Here is a 23,732-nt window from a genome sequence, read left to right as displayed (position 1 = left end):
ATCTTATAAGGTAAGCGAGGATCAGATCTGGCATGGGAGGCCCTCAAGAAATACCTTAAGTGCTACAAAAATTGGTGTTGGTGATGCAGTGGATGGAATTCTCCCTCTGTCACTACTGAACCAGTGACCCCTTGTGGCCGTAGAAATTAGGAGGACACAGTCTTTGTCTGAACCAGCAGGGGAAAGAAAACAGTTGACCCCGTTATAGAATATTCAAGGTTCAGTGTTAGGTCTTGTCTTCATACGGAGCTCTTGCACTTTGAATTCGCACTGTGAGTATTCAGTTATCTTGTGGTCTTGAGGAGGAGTGTTCTTGGCTGATTGGTGGGACGCAAGGGTTCAGCAATGCGTATTGGCTTTCATGCATTTAATGAGAGGATTTATGAATCCTTCTTCCAGTCCAGGGGGCCATTCTGCACAGGAAGAAAAGCTTCCCTCTTCTGATTAGAGTAGGACCAGGTCTTTTGGGCCCTTGCTGTTTGCATCATGCTAGCTGCCTTTGGGGCTAGGGAGGAAATTCTTTTCACTGCCAGATTGGCCTGGGAAAAGTGGGTTATTTCACCTTCCTCTTAGCTGCCCAGCACCCAGTGGGTATGTAAAATTCACTTTGTTGCAACTTGGTAGATGTCAGTTGCTGGTAATCCTTCAGTAGTGGGTTGGTCCCTCATAAACTGGAACTGGAAATGGATTAGGAGAGGGCATCTCCTAAAGAAGAATGGGGATGAGTTCCTAATGTCTGGTATGGTGAGCAAGTAGCCCTGCTTTCCCCTTAGATGAGGGAAGGTGGTAAGGTCTCAACAGCAGTACTGGGACTAGGCTAACTGAGTTAGAGGCTGATGGCAGTCCTCCATCAGGTGAAATAGATTACAATACAAAGGATGATTTGCACTGGACAAGTTATTGCTGTATAGTTCCCGTATGTGTTGTTTAATAAAGCTTCAGCCTGGTTAAACCACATTCCTGGTGTTTCACCTTTCTTTCTGTGGTGTTCAAGACAATGCCCTTGCTAAATAGCATAGGCACTGTGCTGCTAGAGATTCTCTTATTCATTTAATTTAAAAGAAGTTCTTTGAGTGTTCATAGTTACTGAAGGTGGGTCATGAGACTTTTTACAGGAATAGGGATATTAATAACACTTGATGCAGTGTCTTTACAAAATCCTACTTATAAAATAAATTAAAACGGTCTCGGACTGCAAAGAGGATGAAGGAACACAAAGGAAAAGACTGTGGGGTCATGGGGGAGAGTGTCTAGCAAGGTGTGGCAAGGTTCAGTGTTAGGTCTTGTCTTCATATGGAGCTCTTGCGCTTTGAATTCGCACAGTTCCTTAATCTGCATTAATTTTAAGAGTGGAGAAGACCCTGATGCTGATCTTCTTTAAAATGTTAATGGTTGGGAAGAGGGTAATCTTCTAACAATATGTTAGTATCTGTGAATTTCATTACATTGGGGGGTTCTGTGAACACCAGTCGAGAGCGAAAAGGTAGCTAGAAAACTTTCTAGGTTGTGAGCTCTGTGGGACAGGTAGTCAGTGTTTCATTGTTTTCCTTTTAGTGCTTACTACAGTGAATTCATTGACTAGGGCTTTTAGGCGCTAGTGTAATACAAATAATAAATATTATGAATTTTTATAAAGTGTTGTTGGTTTTTAAGGCTAACCATCAGAAAAAGCTTCCCGAATCATTAGGAAGAGTTATTTCTTTGGAATAGTCTCCTAATGGAAGTTGCGGAAACCCCATATTTGAAGACATGCATTATTTTTATAGTTTTATTTTGATTTTGACAATTAAAAGGCACTTACCGCATGTTCTAGGTGGCCTGATATATTTAAAAAAAAGCACAGCAAATATAACAAATATCACTACTCCAGTAGATGACCTAGCTCCCATATAATCAAATCCAAAAGAGTCAACAGGTTTACAATATAAATCACCCTCCCCAAAAAGAAAAAATAACATTCAGACAAGTCAACCCTATCAAAGAGCTGAGACAAGTAAGTGGACTTTGACAAATTTTGGATATTGCTGACCAAAGTGAGGATGAATTCAAAATCAAAGGGCTCTAATGGAGTACAGCCCATCTTGTCTATCTGTGCTTCTGTGGACCTTATCACCACAGTTTTTGAGAAGCTAGCAGCTCCCTCTCTTGTAAACAAAGAGATGTTGCACTCAGATATCTGTGCTAATCAGAACAGTAACAGCACTGAACATAGCAGTCGTTCTCCCCAGAAACTCATGGGCGGCCAGGGCATTTCCCAGAGCATCAGTGCCATGTGTTCACTGCAAGCTACGTTACTTCCAAAGTGGGCTGCTCTGGCTGCATATGACATTGTCCTAATCTTTCAAACAGATTTAAATTATAGCACCATTTAGAGCACATTGCTGTAAATTAATATAGAGGTAATAAAAACATGGATCATGATAGTAAATTCTGGAGTCAAGAATAATGGATTCAACCTCCTGACCTGATGCAGATGGTAAAAAGTCTTTCTGGTCATTGTTGCCTCAATCAGATGACCTGATACAGTCTTTTCTAAACCCTTTGGTTGTTTACCTCAGCCTATGTTCCTAATTTATTCAGGCTGAGCCTTTGCCTCTTTATCCTCATCCATGCCCCCAGTCTTAACTAGACAATCATTAAGATACCACACCAATTGGCTCTGATGAGAAAGACATGGATATAATCATTGTACTAAAAGTACTTCAGAATGGGACTCCTTACTATCCCTTCTAATCGTCTGATATATATTTTGAATAAAAGAGGTTATAAAATGGACCTTTGTGAAACCTCACATGAGAGCGCTTTTGGGACCAAAATACAGTCACTCACAACAAGCTCCCCAGGGATCTCATGGAGAGAAAAGCAGCCATTCACGAGTTACTATGTCACTTCTGTCTTGATCTGCAGGTGAGTCAGCAGCATCTCTTTATTAAAGGCAACTCGATAGCTCTAAAATCAGTATGGGTACCTAAAACATCTACTGGAAGAGATTTAAAACTAGACTGGGTAATAGTGCAAGAAAATCTGCTGTCATAAACAATCTAACTCTGGCATCGGGATAAATATCTAATTCATGACTTCGCAATAGTAATTTCCCAGTGGCCAGATTCCAGCCTGGATAATTATTTTCTATTTCCTTAAAGTTCCCCCTGCACTGTCAGTTAAAGATGTTCTCTCTTTCCCCTTCAAACAAACCATTATTACTGTTGTAGGCAAAACTGATGCCACATACAACCACTCTTGGGACAGAATTTCATTGTTGGCATACAATCTCTAAATCATTTTGGAACCCTTCAAGATAAAAGATGCTATATTCATTAGAATTTTGAAAGATGCTATGTTTGTTAGAGTTTTGAGTAACTTTAGCTCTTTTAATTTCAGGCTAAATAATCCTAATTTTGGCAATATTATGTCATAAATATTGACATCTTTTTAACCATATTGTTTACATAACAATCATATTTCATTCTATTATCTGTTAGCTTTTTCATATTTCATTCTATTATTTGTTAACTTCCAATAGTCAGACTGCTGTTAAAGTTCCCGAGAGCTCAAGTTTTACAGCAGTTAAGTTTATATCAAACAGATCAAAGCAAATGAATTTTCTATATCCTCTGTTTTTACTTGTTTATATTGCTTTTCATTAGAGCAGTAGTAAAATTTAGTCTGCATTTTTCAAGGTTTAGTTTGACTTCAGTATCTATTCCCAATAAAGCAGCTTTGCAAAATCTGTTTGCATGCCTTTTACCTTTGATAGGCGGAAAAGAGATATTTTATTCAAATAAGTATTCACCTTAGAAGAGTGGTCAGTTAAAATTTTGCAAGGGTGTAATAATAGAATCATAGAGTATCAGGGTTGGAAAGGACCTCAGGAGGTCATCTAGTCCAACCCCCTGCTCAAAGCAGGACCAATCCCCAGTTAAATCATCCCCACCATGGCTTTGTCAAGCCTGACCTTAAAAACTTCTAAGGAAGGGGATTCCACCACCTCCCTAGGTAACGCATTCCAGTGTTTCACCACCCTCCTAGTGACAAAGCTTTTTCTAATATCCAACCTAAACCTCCCCCACTGCAACTTGAGACCATTAGTCCTTGTTCTGTCATCTGCTACCACTGAGAACAGTCTAGATCCATCCTCTTTGGAACCCCCTTTCAGGTAGTTGAAAGCAGCTATCAAATGCCCCCTCATTCTTCACTTCTGCAGACTAAACAATCCCAGTTCCCTTAGCCTCTTCTCGTAAGTCATGTGTTCCAGTCCCCTAATAATTTTTGTTGACCTCCACTGGACTTTTTCCAATTTTTCCACATCCTTCTTGGACTGGACGCAGTACTCCAGATGGGGCCTTACCAATGTCGAATAGAGGGGAACGATCACATCCATCGATCTGCTGGCAATAAAGTGCTCTATTCATGTATTTTTTGTATACATGCATCTACATTTTGACACATATATGGTAGTATTCTGTAGGAGACAATACCACCACTATATTTTTTTTCTGCAGTGAAATCGTGCAGGTCATAACCAGTTTGACATAGATTTGTAACAGATCTTGAAATGATTCTTTGCTGAACTTCCCATGGGTAAGAGTGTTTAATTTTAACATACCCCTATCATTGGAAGCTATTTTGTGGAGCACCAACCTTCCTTCCATAAATAGGAACTGGGTTCATCATTTTGGGTTTCTGCAAGAAGTCTGGAAAGTAAATTAGATTTATTTTTCTAGAAATAATAACTGGAAGAGTAGCAAGAGGATGAGGGAGAAATTTGTTGGGGGTGGAGGAGGGAGAAAGTCAAAACAGTAACTTGAAACAACCTACCTATATAAGTGTGCAAGCAGGTTTCTGTAAAGAAGCTAGACAGTGTCAGTATTATTTTGCAGTGTAATACACAACTGGAATTGATTTTTTTTACCACGATTCCCCCTATTTTAAAGAAATGACATTTTTACTTGGTTTCTTGAGAGCATAGGCCAATATTTGCAGAAATAATCATGTGATCCCCATGAGAAAACATTCTTCTCCCATGAAGTATTCTCACTAGACATCTTGGAAGTCTTGCAAATTAAACAAAGCTTGTGTTGTGAAGCATGTTTTAAAATGGAAAAAAAAATCTCCTAAAATTAAAGCAAAAGAGTTGTCTGTTTTATTAAAAATATATAATAAACTATTGGGAAAAGGTTATAGTAAAATTCAGAGCACGTATTCTGATGCTGTCAAATATGGCTTGTATTTGACAAAATGGCAATAGCCATTTTATTTATCAAATATCTCAAGTCAAATTTGACAGAACATTAATCTTAATTTATTAAATATGTCTCATGGATATTTTACTTACTACTTACACAGCATTAGAGATGCACGTGGTACTTTACAAAACATTAAAATGAGGTCCCTTCTCTGAAGAGCTTGTGGGTGGTACGGGGGAGGCCAGATTCTGAAAATGTTTATGTATGTGAGTAACTTTACGCATGTGAGGACTATATGCATGGGACTTGTAAGATCACCAGCCAAGTTAGGACAAGAACAACTTGAGTAGATTACATACTCTGGTGCTTGAATGGAGGAGAAGATAGGAAATAATAATTTTCCATATATTTACTTTCTAATTATATAAGTATGCCCAGTTTATTTGTGTTTAGGAAGAAAATAGATATCTTCTTTATTTACACTAAAGATGCTCTTTATTATGTCCAGTATTGAAAGCAAACCTAAATTATTGTTAAAGGCCAGCATTATAAGTTATTGTATAGTTATTTCACAAAATATTTTTAGTAAATAATTATTGTTTCTCTGTGAAGATCAACACTTACAATACACTTTTGTCTTTTTATAATTTAGATAGCTATTGTTATAACTGATATTTGCAATCATTCCTATTATTAAAATGCAAATGGTGTTTACTAAACTTTGCAGCTAATGATATTTTAGAAATATATATTTTTTAAAAAGTGTTTCTTTAACTTTAAAATGTTTGTCATGTGGTGTGAGCTAGATTTATTAGACTGCAGTTGTTTTAGTGCATTTTGGCTGTGATGTTTATTATGACATCACTGTAATCTATATACAGTATGTGATTTCAGTTGGTTTTAGTGTTAAATATTTTCATAATTATGCTAGTTTTGGCAGTTCACTTGGAACGTTTTCTCTTTAATGAACGTGTTTTACTTCTGGGTAGATTAGACAGACACATGTTTGAAAAATTAATAGCATGCTTTTAAAGTTAACATTGAGTAGAAGTGTATAACTACAGAACTTTTTTGAATGTAAGTAGAACTAAATAGGAATCTAGTTCCTGTAAGGTCATGGCCAGAGTAGTTGTCATCTAGTAATTAGAGTATGACATTTATTTTATAAAATATCAGTAGCTGTTGTGCAAGAAAAAATGTGTATTTTTTTAAAAAAAATACATGCTATACAGAAACTGTTGGATAATTGTGGTTTCAGAGTAACAGCCATGTTAGTCTGTATTCGCAAAAAGAAAAGTAGTACTTGTGGCACCTTAGAGACTAACCAATTTATTTGAGCATAAGCTTTCGTGAGCTACAGCCGATGAAGTGAGCTGTAGCTCACGAAAGCTTATGCTCAAATAAATTGGTTAGTCTCTAAGGTGCCACAAGTACTCCTTTTCTTTTTGGATAATTGTGTAGTTTAAGGAAACGAGTGCATATTAGCTAGCGCTAAATATAGTAGTACTTTCAAACATTATTGTATTATGTTGGATATTAGGAAAAACTAACTGTATCATGTTGGATACAAAAACTATTGTATCATGTTGGATATCAGATTAGATATTAGGAAAAACTTTTTCACTAGGAGAGTGGTGAAGCACTGGAATGGGTTATCTAGGGAGGTGGTGGAATCTCCTTCCTTAGAGGTTTTTAAGGTCAGGCTTGACAAAGCCGTGGTGGGGATGATTTAGTTGGGGAATGGCCCTGCTTCGAGCAGGGGGTTGGACTTGATGACCTCCTGAGGTCCCTTCCAACCCTAATATTCTATGATTCTGTGATTGAGCTGTTTTTAAGCTGTAGCTAGATACATATTGTTACAAGTGTTCACATAGGTGGGAATAAAGTTGTGAGTGTTCCGTTAGAATTTCCTTATTAATAGTAATGTATAGTTATGTTTCCTAGGGTGGTGCTTGTGTATTATTTTTGTCACCATCCTGGAGCATATAGATATTATTTTGACTACCTTGTTAGATCCAACACACTGAACAAACTATTGCAGACTGTTCCCCTCTCAGCAAAGACTAATTGCTCAGTAAGTATTAAAATTAAAAACAAATGCAATATAACAAAAATATAATAAAATCTCAGAATCTTAAAATTTTTAATTCAAACAACAAATGACGGGATCCATTTTAAATAAAAAAAGATTGAAATTGGAGTTTATTCAGAAACAAAGGTCTTTTTCCTTAAAAAATAAACCTTACAGGATGAAAAAAGCTTTACAGAGCTTTTTATAAATGGAGAGGAATGAAATGAGACTGATTTAGGCATAAGCAAATTCTCTGTTGTGTAGGAGTCATGTTGCAAAAGTGCAATTGCCAGCAGACTTTGCACGTGCTGATGGGATCCTTGTATGACAGGTGGTTTGTGAGTGTGCACTGGTTAGTACAAGGCTGAAAAAGTAGAATTTGAATGTAGCTAGTATCAACACCATGTGTGGTTTAAAAAGAGGAAATGATAATTTAAAGACAATCTGTTTTTTTTACTGGTAACCAACTAACTATCACAGGGCAAGCATAATATGATCGTAATGGTTCATATCAGTAATGAGTCCTTCCAAAACATTCTGTGTAAATGGTAAGAGACAATGACTCTACCACATGCTAAGCAAAGAGGGGATCATGCTTATTGAGCTGTGTGGTCACCAGCGCATCTGTTGCTTTGGCAAGATCAAAAGATAAATAAAAATGCAGTGATTCATCAGAAAAACACTTTTGTACAGAATCTGAAACACAGTTTTCTAAGGAAAGGGCATGGTCAAAATAATGCCAAAATTCTTAACTTGAAATCTATGAATAAATTGTCCTCTACAAGTGAAGGAGATGAGCAAGCTTCCTGTTATAAAAGATCTCTACCTAACAGCAAAACTTTTGTCTTCTCAGTGTTGAGGATGTGAGAGGGCAGGTGTATCCAAGTGTCATTATTGCTCAGGTATCCTTCCAAATCAGAATTTTCATTTGTAAGGTCCATGGACAAAAGAACAATATTGTACTGATGAGACTCTACAATATGTTGAGGTGCTGAACAACAGGTGTTAAAACAAAATCTTGGTGAGATGCTCTATTATCCATAATCACCAACTGATTCCTATCTTCTAATTTTGTCCAGAATCGCTGGAACATAATCCCAGACAATACCAGCAACATTCCTTAGTTGTTTATATGATTGATCAGCCATTACTGATCAATTATATAAAAAGATGGGAGGTCCCATATCACCCAAATGACCAGTTAATCCTAATTTAAGATCAACAGAAGATCACTTGTAATTTCTGCATGCGCAATCTCAACTCTAAAGAAATCTGAAACTCAGCTGGGAGCCATTGTAAATTCTGTATTTCCTGGAAACAAGTGTGTTTTTTGCATTCCCCTTTGGTGTCACTTATTCATAAAAATCCTTGGAGGGTTGAGAAAGACAGTCTTTGTCATCCTAGTTGGGCCATCATGGCTGCAATGAGCACTGTACAAAAAACGGGATCCAGCTGCCATCAAGAGTTCTCTGCTTTCTCATTTTCTTAAAGCTGTTAAGAGAAGTGCCACATCCAGACCTGCCAAAACATCTATGAAATCTCACTCTGAAAAGCATATAGAAGTAGATCTTCAAATTGTGCACATTCCTAGTTTCCAGAAGGATTTGGGAAACTTTTTTCTTCACTGATAAGATGCTCGGAGAGTAGACATTATAGTGACCTCTAATTCTTCAGCAGAAGGTTTGAGATTTTGAAGAAATCAGGACCTTGCTCATAAGCTTCTGATAGATCAAGTTTATATCCTTTTGTAGGCCATGAGGAAGGTGCAAGGTAGTAGGATCATATGCCGTATTAATAAGATTCGAGAAAATTTATTTTATTATTCTCTCCTATTTTCCCACATTTAGAATATCTTTTGTGTTTGCGACACAGAGATCCATTGGTGCCAGCTAGAAAACAGTTGACTACTCTGTTGAGATACAGAGGGCTGTTAGTGCCAGCTTGCAAAGGGTTCACTACTCTGGGTCAGCAACTCCTATCAGGCCTGACAAACTCACTGTACCCAACACATTGCTTTTGTTGCACTTATCCAAAAAGTGGCCTATAAGGTATCAAATGAAAGCTGATGACACACTAGTCATTAATATCACTGTGAAATGTATGTTGTTATAAATATAAAGGGAAGGGTAAACCCCTTTAAAATCCCTCCTGGCCAGAGGAAAAATCCTTTCACCTGTAAAGGGTTAAGAAGCTAGGATAACCTCGCTGGCACCTGACCAAAATGACCAATGAGGAGACAAGATACTTTCAAAAGCTGGGAGGAGGGAGAAAAACAAAGGGTCTGTGTCTGTCTGTGTGATGCTTTTGTCGGGGACAGAACAGGAATGGAGTCTTAGAACTTACTAAGTAATCTAGCTAGATATGCATTAGATTATGATTTCTTTAAATGGGTGAGAAATTAAGCTGTGCTGAATAGAATGGATATTCCTGTCTGTGTCTTTTTGTAACTTAAGGTTTTGCCTAGAGGGATTCTCTGTGTTTTGAATCTAATTACCCTGTAAGGTATTTACCATCCTGATTTTACAGAGGGGATTCTTTTTTACTTTTTACTTCTATTTTAAAATTCTTCTTTTCAGAAACTGATTGCTTTTGCATTGTTCTTAAGATCCAAGGGTTTGGGTCTATGGTCACCTATGCAAATGGTGAGGATTTTTACCAAACCTTCCCCAGGAAGTGGGGTGCAAGGGTTGGGAGGATTTTGGGGGGAAAGACGTTTCCAAACAACGCTTTCCTAATAAATAAACCCAGATAAATGTTTGGTGGTGGCAATGGAAGTCCAAGGGCAAAGGGTAAAATAGTTTGTACCTTGGGGAAGTTTTAACCTAAGCTGGTAAAAGTAAGCTTAGGAGGTTTTCATGCAGGTCCCCACATCTGTACCCTAGAGTTCAGAGTGAAGAAGGAACCTTGACATATGTACTGACAATATATAAGAAAGTGTGTGTGTGTGTGTGTGTATATATATATATATATATATATAATTTCAGTAACATACTGAAATTACGTTTTAAATTCTGTAACAAGGCAAAGGGGACAAACAGTTCTTCTGCCAGACTCTTATCTCTGTCTCTGGTGTAAATTAAGGACTATAAGGCAACACAATGGAAGCCCCATTTGCATGTGGAGCCAACAGAAAAAACAGGTTGACTGGGGGAGAGGTGAAGGGGTGTTTGTGTGTGTGTGTGGGGGGGAATGTGAAACCAGCATTGGGGAGCACACCAGAGAACCAGCCACAGCGGAGAAGAGTCTTATCTAGAAATACACTTCAAAGGAATATTTCAAAGATTTATTGAGCTATAAGAGGAAGGAACAGGGCCTCTTGTCCTTCACCGGGGAAGTAAAGAGGACGGTGCTTTTGGCATTCATGAAAGTTGCATCCTGGCCATGAGGGCTAGTGATGTTGGGAAGTTGCTTTAGGTGAGACATTGCTTTCGACCAGTGGTTCCCAAACTTGTTCCTCCGCTTGTGCAGGGAAAGCCCCTGGCAGGCCGGGCTGGTTTGTTTACCTGTCATGTCCACATGTTTGGCCGATTGCGGCTCCCAGTGGCTGCAGTTCGCTGCTCCAGGCCAGTGGGAGCCATGATCAGCCGAACTGGTGGACGCGGCAGGTAAACAAACCGGCCCAGCCTGCCAGGGGCTTTCCCTGCACAAGCGGCGGAACAAGTTTGGGAACCACTGCTTTAGACAAGGATTTAACTAAGCTTGGACCCTAAGGGAAGCATTTTATACCTTTTGTTTTACATGTAACCTGTTGTTCGTTATCTTTGCTCACTAGCTCTTAAGTTTATTTACAAATATTAAGATTTATTTGTTTTCACTATAAGTAGATTCCGGTGCTGTGTTGTTGTAAGGGACCTAATCCTGAGTTTTGCCAGTCAAGCTGTGTGTATGCTGTCTCTTCAGAGACAGGCGTACCTGGTTATTTCTGGGAGTGTCCAGTGACGGGTTGGATACGATTGTCTCTAGTCTGCACAAGAGAGGGTGAGCTCTATGGAGTCCTGGAAGACCGTACTTATCAGTGACCAGAGACTGTTCGTTTCAGGGAGCTGAGCTAGAGCAGGCATTAGGCAAATCTGCTTCACTCTAGGGGCAGGTGGTGGTGAGGTGTGTCTCAGCCCTGACTACTGCTGGAGAGCGTCACGGTGCTATCTTAAGTTTTATTTGTTACTTGGCTTTCTCTTCTGCCCTTTTAGCATTTGGGATTCATTTTTTCTGTAAAAGGCATATTCTTTCTTGTCCTCCTTACTTAGATGGGTCAGTATGCTAGTTGTTGATTTTAGGTTTTGTCATGTATTTAGTCTTCTTCCAGACTAAGGTGTTGGTAAATATTATCTCTTCCTTTCTTCCTGAAATGTTATCTCCATTTTGTGTCAATCAGGGAAATTGACATAAATAGTTTTTCTCCCTCTTCCAAATATGAAATGGAAAGGTTGTGGCATTCCCTTGACTGTCTTTACATCTCTTTAAGTTTTGTTTAGAGACAGACCTTTTCATAAGTTGGACATGCTTTTCATTTTGTCTGAGGAAACCTTGAAAAACCAAGAAATACGGGGTTAAGATCCCCTCATGTAATTCTTACAAGAACATTAAACAAGAAATGTTAGAAAATCCAGAAATACAGACTGAAGATGACACTTCTCACACAACATAACCATGCAATTTTAACTGTGTTGTAGCAGGAATGCCAACAGGAACTAGGAATGTCACCTCTCCATAAAACACTGCCACTTTTATTGCCCATTATAGTTTCTTAACAGGACTTGTGTTCATACACTCCAGCAACCCTTGTGATCTAGGCAGCATTATGATCCAGGACATACTTGCTGCTGGTAGGCTCAGTTCACATCAGATAAAAAGGTTTAAGAATGGGTAAAGTACCCTGATCTCTCTAAGGGAACCTCAGGGCAGGGATCACAGGCAGCAGAATTAAGGTTTTTTTTTTCTTCTTGTAATATTAGTATTCTTATGATAAGGCATTAACCATAATGTATTGGTTTTCTAAACATGAGTTTTGATGATAAACACACATTCTGGAAGGGCACAGGGAACACGACACAATAGTTGAGCCATTGCAACCCTAACTCCACATAACTAAGTTTTGTGTGTGTGAATTTTCTATGTTGCAAGTATTTATCGTTTAACATACATTTTTAACTCAGTTATTTTATGAGTGAGCCATGTTTTCTGTTGCCAAAGTGCTGAAGGTAAATCAGTCATATAAAAGCTTAAAGATGAGCAGTTACTTCAGGTTTGTTTATCTATTTTAGGGCAGTATTTGCTGTTTTAAGGGTCTGAGAGAATGTCTTGCTTCGTGAGGCAGCTTTAATTAACTGTGGTAGAAAGGACATGACTCTGACATGTTGGAACTGTTCAAGATTGTTTCATGAGCAAACACTTAGGCTAATCCGATAAAGGTGGATAGTGTTTCTCACATTTATTTTTATAGTCTGTAGGGCTTTTTCTTTGATTTTTTCAGGAATGTTTTGTCTGAATTGCAGCTAATTACGGTCATCACTATAATGTGTGACTTTTGCTGAAACAAAACCAATCAATTAAATATTGGATTAATACTCTTTTTTATTTGCATTTCAAATCATCTGTTTTTTGCTTTCTAGTTAATCCCAAATTACTGTATAATTTATGGTTAAACACAAACTGTAGTGTACAAGGAACAATACTGGCAAAAATATTATATTTATCAAATCTAGCAATCATAAATCCCTTACATTCAGCTGCTCTTCAGTTAATTTTTTTCTTCTTTGAATAATTCAGATTAATATTTGTTTGATTTCCAGGAAGACCATGAAAGCAGTGGTTCCAGTTCAACAAACCGCAGTACCACAGAGAGTGCAAAATCAGCAGTGAAACCACGACGAATCCAGCAAACTACTCCTTCTGATCCTGATTTACCGCCAGGTAATGTACAACATACCTTTCATGAACTAGATTGTAATTGTTTATTTGTATGCTTTATATGGATTTTATAAATAAAATAGGTTAAAGGTTTATTAACTTGGGCCCAAATTTTCAAATCTGTGTGCTTAAAGTTAGGTGCATTAAATATATGTAGGCACCTAATAGTAGCCTGATGTTTCAGAATTGCTGACCATCCACAAATTACTCTGAGGTGAAAAGGATCTAGCAGTATTCCAAAACACAGCTAAATTAAAATAAAACTTTAACTTAGCAGGAAAAGATTTGTCTTTTCTTTAATTCTTCCTAGGCCTTTGCACAAGGAATAGCGCTTTCTAGTTTTTCCAGTAATTTTGGCTGATGTACATCTGTGTGTTCAGGATGATAAAAGTTGAGAAGCTTATCTCAATATCTTATTTTCTTTGTCTTCTTACAAGGTTTTCAGTGTGTGCTAATGTGAATTTAAGAAATCATCCTCTTTTGTGCACATAGCATTGGATGTTTTCCTTGTGGTATTTTTCTTTCTGGCAAACTTCTTGATCTAGGTCTAGGGCACTACAGTTTTTTAGCGTCTTTTTTTGGACATTATTATTCTGGGCCTTCAGAGTTGATGAGGCCTTTCTCTTCCACGTCAAAGTAGCAGAAGGCTGAAGTTAGCAGTTGTCTCATTAATCTGACCTTGGAAGAGGTCATTAAAGTTTGTGTGCAGAGCACTTTGTGTTAGGATTTCTTGAAGATTTCTTGAGGTCCCTTCTGGCCCTACATTTTTATGCTTCTATTATATATTGTTTTGCCTCACTTTGGTACATGAACACCTGTGTTAGAGCCAAGGATTTAAAGACTGCTTTGATTTGTTTGCCTTGATAAATTATTGGTGTTGAAGGAAGTCTGGAACTTCAGTGACTTGGATAAACAGGAGTTTTGGTACACATCTCCTACCTGGGCAGCACTTCAGCTCAGTGGTAGTAGAGTTTGTCCATCTTGGCTCATTGTGTCCCATCTCCACATCATGAGGTTCTGAGACCTAGTTATCCTGACCCAACCCACAGAAGCCTTGTGCGGGAAATCATCAGTTCCTCAGTGATGGTTTTGGCACGTTGGAATATTGGTTTCTGTGAGAATCTTCACGATATAGGTGCTCTGGAGGCATGCTTTTTGGAACACAGACATCATATGGAGCGTAGACCCTCCAAGAGGGGCATTTCTCCAAGAACAATTGCATCATGAAATGCACTTTTCCAGGCAGGAACCTGTAATTGCCTAAGGTGAGCACCTTGCTGGGCATGTCAGTATCTTGGTGAAGCATCAACACCTGGTTATCATGTTTTTCTCTGACTGCTTCAGTAGTTACTTTGTAACCTTGATGCTCTTGTGGATCTGTAATTACATCGTCACTTCTGGTCTGTAGGCACACTCTACACAGTCAGTGGTGTGGTGAAGGGACGGACACTCAGTATATCAGTGTGAAAAGTTCAACAACTTGGACTGTTACCAGTGAGCATCAGTAAGAGCTGATGTCTTTGGATGCATCATGACAGACTTTCAGCAGAGCTAAGTTCTCCAAGTTCAGTTTTGTTTCTTTATGCATCTAGCATCAGCCACCTTCCATGTCACTCAGAAGTTCCATAAGATATGCAACATAGGAATCCAAACATTGTGAATCTTGTTCTATGATTTAGCTGTTACGTCCTAGGTAGGCTTTAATCCATATATCTCACTCTTATTAACGTAGCATATCTCCTACTGTAAATAGACTACTTTTGGTGTTTAGTAAGCATCACACCAGAGTGCTGGAATCACTCAATTCAACATGAGCTTCCCAAAGGCCCAAGTATTTTCTCAGAGGCTGGTGTAATATACTGGAAGGAAGTGCTGCTTGATAGAGTTCAGCACAAAATATTCACGTGTGGGAGAAAATTCAGGGCTGTTAGCTTGGAGGGAGACATCACCAGTCTGGCAGAAACAGTTTTCCAGGGTCAACAGATGACCATTTTCAGAGTGGTGGTAGTGATGGTGCCAAGTGAGAGAATGCACAGGGGGTGCATAGGGTTTTAACAGGAATGCTCTGGGTCAGATATATGCATAATAGTTCACTGAACTGTGGTATATGAGGACTCTACCGAGAGCCAATAGCCCACTAGTCATTGTAATCATTGCAAAGTGTATGTATGGATAATATTTAAGGAGTTGTGTATTTATACTGAAAATTATAGTAAGGTCTTGGAGTTAAGGCAGGTCACCGGGAGGTAACATGCCTCATGCATATTCCTTTCAGGTGGAAGGTAACATACACTTATCTCCCTGTCTGGTCATGCATTTTTTGTATGTCTCACAGTGTAGGCCTATTTCCATACTGAGCCACAGGCAGAAGAAACTATTGCGAAATCTACAAGAAGAAATTCACAGGATGAAACAAACAGCAGGCAGTGTCCTGTTAATGACTAACTACAAAAGGTTGTTAGGGTATATCTGGGGGTACAAGGAAACGTACAGCGTCCTTCAGTGGGGAGGCAAGCTGACCACGTCCTTGTCTGATGAAAGGAGGATCACAGCCAAGTCTCATTATAGAGCTCTTCAAGAACTTTGGGTGAGCACTACTCTACAAGACATGAGAATACCGAGTTCAAGTGTAGGCTTTTAGAATGCTTTTATTTATTTTACTTTATATGTAACCATTTGTTTCCAATACTTCTACTTGCTGCTATTTGAATTTATTTTATTAAATAAACATATACTTGATTTCACTATAAACATATCTAAGTGTTGTGTGTTAAGTTGAGTGGTGATCTGAGGTGAAACTGGTAAGCTGAGGAGTGCTGTTTCTTTGGAAGCAGTGAATCTGTGAGTACTGTGAGCGGAACAGGGGCTGAACATTCCAGGGAAATGCTTGCCCTGAGGGCTCAAGGTGGAGTGTGCCTATTGCTAACCTGTAAAGAGACAGTGGGGCATAGAGGGGAGTTCTTGTATTGTCTGTGGCTGGTGGAGTTGGCAAGCTGATCCATGGCAGGCACAGTTAAGGCTTCCTCACACTATGGGCAGGTGGTAGCAAGATACCTCACAACCCTGCCTAGCCCTGGGAAGCATCACACTCATCCAGTCTGATCCTATTTAGTTTGTGAGGTCCAGTTCTTCCTTCACTTTATATTTGAGCAAAATAATTACTGATGAAAGAGAAAGCAACTTCAGATTTTTTTTAACTTTGACAATTGTTTTGCACCAAAACTGCAGGAAACTATTGATAGAACACGCTTCCCAGTTTTTTATTCCCATAATCAGAGTTTTCTCCAGCGGAAAAATCTTACTATGTTGTGGTTATGGAAAATTTTGGTGGATCACAGAGAAAGCATCATGGATGTCAAAACTGACTGGCTTTGAAAGGCTTATAAAGCCGGAATATTAAAGAATTTCCATTTGGACTGGTGGAGGGGATACTACTTGCTCCACAAAGCTGGAACACTGCTACTGTTTCTGTGCCAATTATGATACCTGCGGACTCTGTCTACCCTTTGCTGCCATGGTGGTGAAGCCATATTCAGATTCTGAGGGTGCTGAAAAACAATGATTGAACTATTGCCTCAATCATGCCAGAAAGTTGCCTTGTGGAGACTGAAGGGGAAATAGACATTCCTACTGAAGCAAAATTGCAGAAACCTGAAGTACATCCTTGCAGTAAGTGCTGCTTGCTGTATAGTCCATAACCTCTGAGAACAGAAGGGATCATTATGGGCTGGTCTACACTACAGCTGAAAGTCGACCTAAGTTATGCTACTTCAGTTACATAAGTTACATAACTGAAGTCGACGTAACTTATGTCTAGTTACAGTGGTGTCTACACTGCGCTGTTTTGACGGGAGACACGCTCTCTCCAACTTACCTTGCACTTCTCCGGGAACTAGAGTACAGAAGTCAATGGGAGAGTGTCTGCCATTAATTTAGTGGGTCTTCGCCAGACCTGCTAAATCGACACCGCTTCATCGATCGCAGCAGTGCCAATCTAGCTGCAAGTATAGACATGCCCTATGACTAAGATATTAGGAAAGAGGAAATCAGTATTTAAAAAAAAATGAAACTGCTTTCCATATACATTTTAAAAATTAAATTTATAAGCTTTCTGCTCTCTGAATTTCCTCATGGTGTTTCATGGTTCTTATAAATTTTGCCACAGTTGAGTGCATTCTGTTGTGAATATTTTCCTGCATATTTAGGAATCTTATACATTTTAATATACTTTAGTCTATCATATTTTTATAATTCACCTAAAGCTTATAGGAGACTTAGCTGGCTGAATATTGATGAAACTCTAGAAAGTCAATATTCTCTGCATAAGCATGTGAATTTTATGTGAAACAACATTTAAATGATCATTATGTAAGTGTGCAGATTTCAATCAGAGAATTGAAAAAGTGTCATTCTTTTTTGCATTATTTTGAAATATAACAATACAGCTAAAGATATATCCGGCTTTGAAATAAAAAAGCTTTGTTTTAAATATTTTCAGAATAAGAAAAAACTAGAGCTCTTTTAATTTTACATTTAAATATGAGTGAAATCCTGAGCCTACTGAAATCAGTGAGAGTTTTGCTATTGATTTTAACGGGGTAAGGATTTCACTTGTTTTGCTGAATCTGATTCTGTTTCTCTGATGCAAATCAAGAGTAACGCCATTTAATGTATTAAAGTTACATCAGAAGAAAACAGTGTAAGTTAGATCAGAATCAGACCATTTAAAATTTTTATCATAAAATATAGTCTAATTGATATTTGTACTGTGCACATTGCAACTTTTTAAAAAGCCTAAATATTTTGGGGCCTGATTCTTATTTGCACGGAGGCCACTTTATACCACTTCAGTCATTTAATGCGGTTTTAATGTGGATGTAAGTATAATTTACTTCCACTTTTTTCCTTTACACCGTCAGAGCAGTTTAAAGTGGTCTTAGTGTAAACAGGAATCAAGCACTTTATAATACTACAACTCCTTTTGCAAATCTTTTTAGTCTGTATTCTAATGTTCATCAAGGATGAACTAGTACATTTTACCCTTTCTCATCTTTTGAATTTCAGTTACAAGCTTTTTTCAGCAAGTTTTATACTTCTACATGTTCATTTCAGTAGGTGGTTGACAGTAGGGCAAAAGGGCAGATTCAGTTAGTGAAAAGGTCATGTAAGATTAGAGAACTGTAAATTTCACAGCTTAATATCGACAGCTTTCACTTGGCCTCCTGGATTCCATCTTGTTTCCTTACACAAGTCTCCAAAGAAATACTTCGCCTCCTTAATGTCATATTTATTATGCTTTAATACACTCATGATAGTGGCAAGATCATAGCATAATAGAAATGTCTAAAAATAAATAATTATGTGGGAGTTAAGCTTGTTCAAAATATTTTTAATATAATGAAAGATTTATTGCACATTGTGTGGTCAACCTTTCATATTAAATCTTTAAAAAATACTCAGATATTGAATATTGTTGATTCTGAATATGTTCAAGGGAAATCTTAAAACCACATTTGCATATGTAAAATAACTGTTTTAAAACACGGCAAAGAGTTCAGTTTCAGCCATTTTAGAATTATGCAAATGCAAATCATCTGATAAGAACGTATACAGGGGAAGTATGTGAATTTGTACTTCTATAAATTGAAAACGGCTAATCAATTTTGCTCAAATGTGGACCAAAAAGCCCACACACATTTTAGGATGAAATCAAACGAAGAAAATTGCAGCCCAATATTTGTATGATAGACTGGAAAAAGGAGAGTTGGAATAGAAGTTGAATCTCAACTTTAATGCTAACTATCTATAAGGAGAAATTATCCTCAAATTCAGAATAATCTTTGTTTGTAAATTTAGTGCAGTAGTCCAGCTTACATAAAGTGGATCAAGAAATGGAGTGCCACATTAGAAGCAATATTATCAGCTTTCATTAATGTGGTAACTGAACTCACTGAGAACGTGAAGGCTCTATTAAAGTGAATGTTGGTAATCTGTCTCCCAGAGATAATGACCCATCCTGGGCAGATGGTACCAACTTGTAACAGGGATCTGACTGTTGACTGTCTCTTGCACGTTGGCAACACTTGTATTCTGTGTCATGGCAATGAGATGGTATTAAAAAAAAAAGAATGAAATTTAGTATGGGTATCTAGCTGGTCAAGGGATGAGGCATTATCAATGGAGGTGGTGTGGGAGGCACAACAAAGGGGAGATGAGTTCTCTGGGAGCAAAGCATAGGGTTGCGGGAGTGCTACATGTTTTATTTAGAAGGGTGAGGCTGCTGCACGGTTCTGGGTCACAGAGAGCCCTACTTTGACAGCTTGTTGAAGGACCTATAAATCCTATCTGCAGCCCCAGTTAAAAGCATCTTACATTTGCTCTAGTTTAGTAAATTTCTCTTCACCGTCCATAGAAAATGGCATCCATCATCAAATGTCTTGACATTAGTGAGCAAAGTTATGGAAGTTAGGTGAATAAATATTTTGTGTAAATATGAAATTCTTTGTGTACCCTGTACACGAGACATTATTATTGGTACGTGTGGTATGTTTGCATTTGCTATGTTTTAACAACATTCTTTGAAAGGGGCCCAAAAAATTGCTAAAGATTGTGTGAGGTTCTCTCCTCCTCTCCCCCCCCCCCCAGTGGATTTAAAACACACTAAAAAGTAAATCATACCCCATTAACGTGTGACATGAGTTTCTAAAGGCAATATTTTATTTTGTATAATAAGTGGAATAAGTTCTAACTTTAACTGCCTTTTTTCAATCAATTTAAACTATAGTGACCATCACTGTCTCCATAATATACAATGCATGTGTTTTTACATATGATATTGATGTATGGGTAGGTAATAACTTAAAATATAGTGATGCATAAGTAATATAATTTAAAATATAATAATTTTTAAATAGTTGTATCTGTGTTTTTTCCTTTGCAGCATAAATTAATTGGCATTGTTAATATATTCCGTATACAGGAAAAACTTGAATATGGATAGGAATGCATTTCTTTCCTGTATTGTTCAGATGAGAATTTTTACCCTCCACTGGGAAAGCATAAAAGAGTTAGTTTTTCCAGCCATGTTATGGTTGAACAAATTTAAATAGGTTTCTTCCCAGTAGGCTTTATTGCAGGTGCTAACTGTGTGAGTTGTTGACAGAAATTGATTCTGTTATACCTAACAGAGTTCTTACTGAGGAGCACATGAATATATTGGTCATTAAAATTTAAATTGAGTAATAAAAGTACTTAGAAAGATGGATGTTGTTCTGTGACTTTTTATAGATGGATTCAGAAGGAAAAATACATGTAAAGGCATGTATTTTGAACTGGTATCCTAGTAACTTTGTATATTCTTTCCAAGTCCATTTCTATCTTTCTTTGAAAATAGTCATTTTTGTATGTTCACATAAAATCTTTTTGTAGCAGTATTTTGTGATCTCCCCACACAAAAAAAAATTTTTTTGCACTATCCTGAAAAATTAAATTTGAAGGTTAATTTTTGCCATCAGGTTTCAACATAACAATCTAACACCTAATACTAATAGACGAGAATTTTGTTTTTATATTTCCTCTGCCACACTTGTTGGAAGCTAATCCACCCAGTAGCACTCAATGCAGTCTTAAAGAAGTTATGTGCCTTGTGCTTTTGACTAGGAAAAGGTTAGTATTCTGATGACTGGGAATAGATACACCTTGGAAATAATTTGTTTTATTTTTTTGTAATAATTAAATTAATAGTAGCATCTCTTTCTCATAGTGTCAGAGATTCATTCTGTTTGTCTTTTTGTTTCCATTTGATAGGTTATGTGCAGAGTTTGATTAGGCGTGTTGTAAACAATGTCAACATTGTGATCAACAATCTCATATTAAAGTATGTGGAGGATGATATTGTTCTCTCAGTCAATATCACGTCTGCAGAATGCTATACAGTGGATGAATTTTGGGATCGTGCGTTTATGGACATCTCTGGTGAGTAGATACTTTTGGGTCTTAAATTCTGTAGTATTAGGACTGTTATTCCTTCGATGGGAGTTTAAATTTCATGCAAGTAGCTTTCTAAGGGTTGGAAGTGAAATTGCTTCCTATTATATTTTCAATTTTCTTTTTTAACATAGTTGTTTTTTCCATTACCAGTACCTTGCAGGCCACAATATGGTAATTTTATATGTTGACTATTAAGTAGGCTGAATGCAAATGCAAACATGTGCAGTGTATTTTATGGGATAGAAGGACCATCAGTTATTACATCAGTTAAGGGAAATAATACCTGCCACATCACATTTCACTAGGGGAAAATATCAAGTTATCTGTTCATTTTAGGGTGGGGTTTGTCGTCCTCAATACCTTGGTATCGGAGTGCCTCATGATATTTAATCTATTTATCTTCACAATTCTCTTGTGTGGCTGGGAAGTCCTATTATCCTCATTTTACAGATGAGGAACTGAGGCACAAGAGAGACTTGCCCACAGTCACATAGGAAATATGTAGCAGAGCAGAGAATCGAACATGAGTCTCTTGCATATTGTGCCATTATCCTAACCACTGGACGGTCTTCTCTAGCGAAAATTTATAATAATTATGGTAATATTATAACATTATAAAATATATCTGAATCCAAATTTATCATAACATTTTATTTTGCTTCAGAAATTGCAAGATAAAAACTTATCTGACGAAAATGTGCAATTTTGGCACATTTCATTTTTGGCACATATCAAATCAACAAAACTCTCCCAGGGAGAGAGAAATGAGTGGGCTGGTCTTATCCTTGTGCACAGACTACAGTAGCTAGGAGTGTTTTAAGGTCAGCTCTGAGGTGCAAAGTGAGTTGAGAAATTTGCACTGTGCGTGGCTCTAGCCTATATTGTTTGTTCTTATAATCACCAAATTCACAAGAAAGACCATCTTTGAAATATGCATTTTATTAAAAGTTAAACTGACCACAGCATGGAAAAACAGGTTAAGGCATTCTGCCCTTCTCAGCTGTCGTTGGATTGCAGAGCAGGGTGTGGAGGGTGATCCATACGTCATTGTTTCCCAGTTGCACTAGTCATCCCAGATAGAGTTCTCTTAAGAGAAAGGGTCTCACTGGGTAATCCATTTGGCTGGGGCATAGGAGAATTGATAAAGGGGCCAAAGAAGGAGAAAGAAGGACTTTCCCTGTTCTGCCTTTGGCTGCAAAATATAAAATTCTTCTTAAACAGGAAAATGTATAATTTTTTTCTCTGTTAGTCAAGGCCATACAAGATCTTAGAAAGAAACTACTCTTTTTGTGAATTGATTTTGTATCTTTGGAGTTTTCTGCAACTCTGTTATTTCTAGCAAAATTATGATTATAAGGAAAAATTAATGTTTTTGGTTAATGATAATTCAAGGATTTTGTTGTCCTTGCAGATTTATAATCAAGTATCTGAAAATTGAGAGAACATTTTGGATATTCACTTTCCATATTCTCTGCCTAATTTTTAACTATTGGCTTCAGCTGTTTCCACCTCCCCCACCCCCCTGCTATTCTGAGTAAAACTGAATGTACCCTTCGAGTGCATTATTGGAGGTGTAATGTTTAGATTTATTAAGTTCTTTCTTCCCCTTTCTTTCAAGATCAATACTCTTTCCTCCTCCCCCCACCCCCTCTGGATAATCATTATTACCGGGGATTTGAGGCCTCTGCTATGTTTGGGACAATAGTTTTCAAGTGTGGGTGGGATTGTTATCTCTGTGGAAGTTTTTTTTAAGTGTAAAATGCATGTTTAAATAGAAAACATTTTAGTAAGCTGTAAAGATAAATATATTACCAAATGCTTACTTAGAAAATTCTTTTTCTTGCTAAAGCTCTTTATTTTAGTCATGTGAACCGGTAATATTTGTGGTAGCTTAAATAAAAGATAACACTGTTAACTATAATGGCAGTCTCTTCTCTTTCTGTCAATATTTATTTTTATTGATTATTACTGTTCGCTCATAGATTAGTATACTATGCATATTAAGTATTTGGTTTTTATTTTTTATATTTTAAACTGTCTTAATATTTTTTCTTATCTTTTTAAAGCAAATGATCTGGTACTAAGGAAGGTGATTAATTTTTCTGACTGCACAGTGTGTCTTGATAAGAGAAATGCTAGTGGAAAAATTGAATTTTACCAGGACCCTCTCCTTTACAAGTGTTCCTTCAGAACTCGTCTGCATTTTACTTATGATAATCTTAATTCCAAGATGCCATCTGTTATCAAAGTAGGTATCAAAGTGTCTTCTTTTGTTTCCTCACATCCATATGTATGAACTACTTTTCAGGTTTTAAGTGTATAATTTGACATTCATAAGAAAAACCAAAGAACATGAACACTAACATAGTACGTTAACTACTATGGAATTTTTGTGTCTTGGTTTATTAATAGACTGCATGTATTATGTATACTAGCGTATTTAAGAAAGAAAAAGTCATGTTCAATCCAGACAGCTTTTTGCTTGAGTTTCAAAAATGATTGTAATAATTGTACCACAGAATAAAGAGTCAAGAAAACAGAGGGGAAAAAGGGAAGCTCAAAGTTAAGTTTGGGGA

General features: G+C 37.4%; 1 protein-coding gene across 16 annotated transcripts in view; it reads left to right on the top strand.

Annotated features, from left to right (window-relative positions):
* Positions 1-23,732, top strand: part of VPS13B (vacuolar protein sorting 13 homolog B) — a 921,287-nt gene that overhangs the window by 83,165 nt on the left and 814,390 nt on the right. For all 16 annotated transcript variants that reach the window (XM_073330465.1, XM_073330462.1, XM_073330464.1 and 13 more), the window contains exons 4-6: positions 13,050-13,170; positions 20,974-21,141; positions 23,223-23,404. In XM_073330465.1, the coding sequence (XP_073186566.1) occupies positions 13,050-13,170; positions 20,974-21,141; positions 23,223-23,404 (471 nt within the window). The remainder of the gene's footprint in view (positions 1-13,049; positions 13,171-20,973; positions 21,142-23,222; positions 23,405-23,732) is intronic.

Source organism: Lepidochelys kempii, chromosome 2, assembly GCF_965140265.1.
Source record: "Lepidochelys kempii isolate rLepKem1 chromosome 2, rLepKem1.hap2, whole genome shotgun sequence".
Classification (NCBI taxonomy): Eukaryota; Metazoa; Chordata; order Testudines; family Cheloniidae; genus Lepidochelys; species Lepidochelys kempii.
Note: the sequence above shows the minus strand (reverse complement) of the source record. Positions and strands in the feature narration are given on the sequence as shown.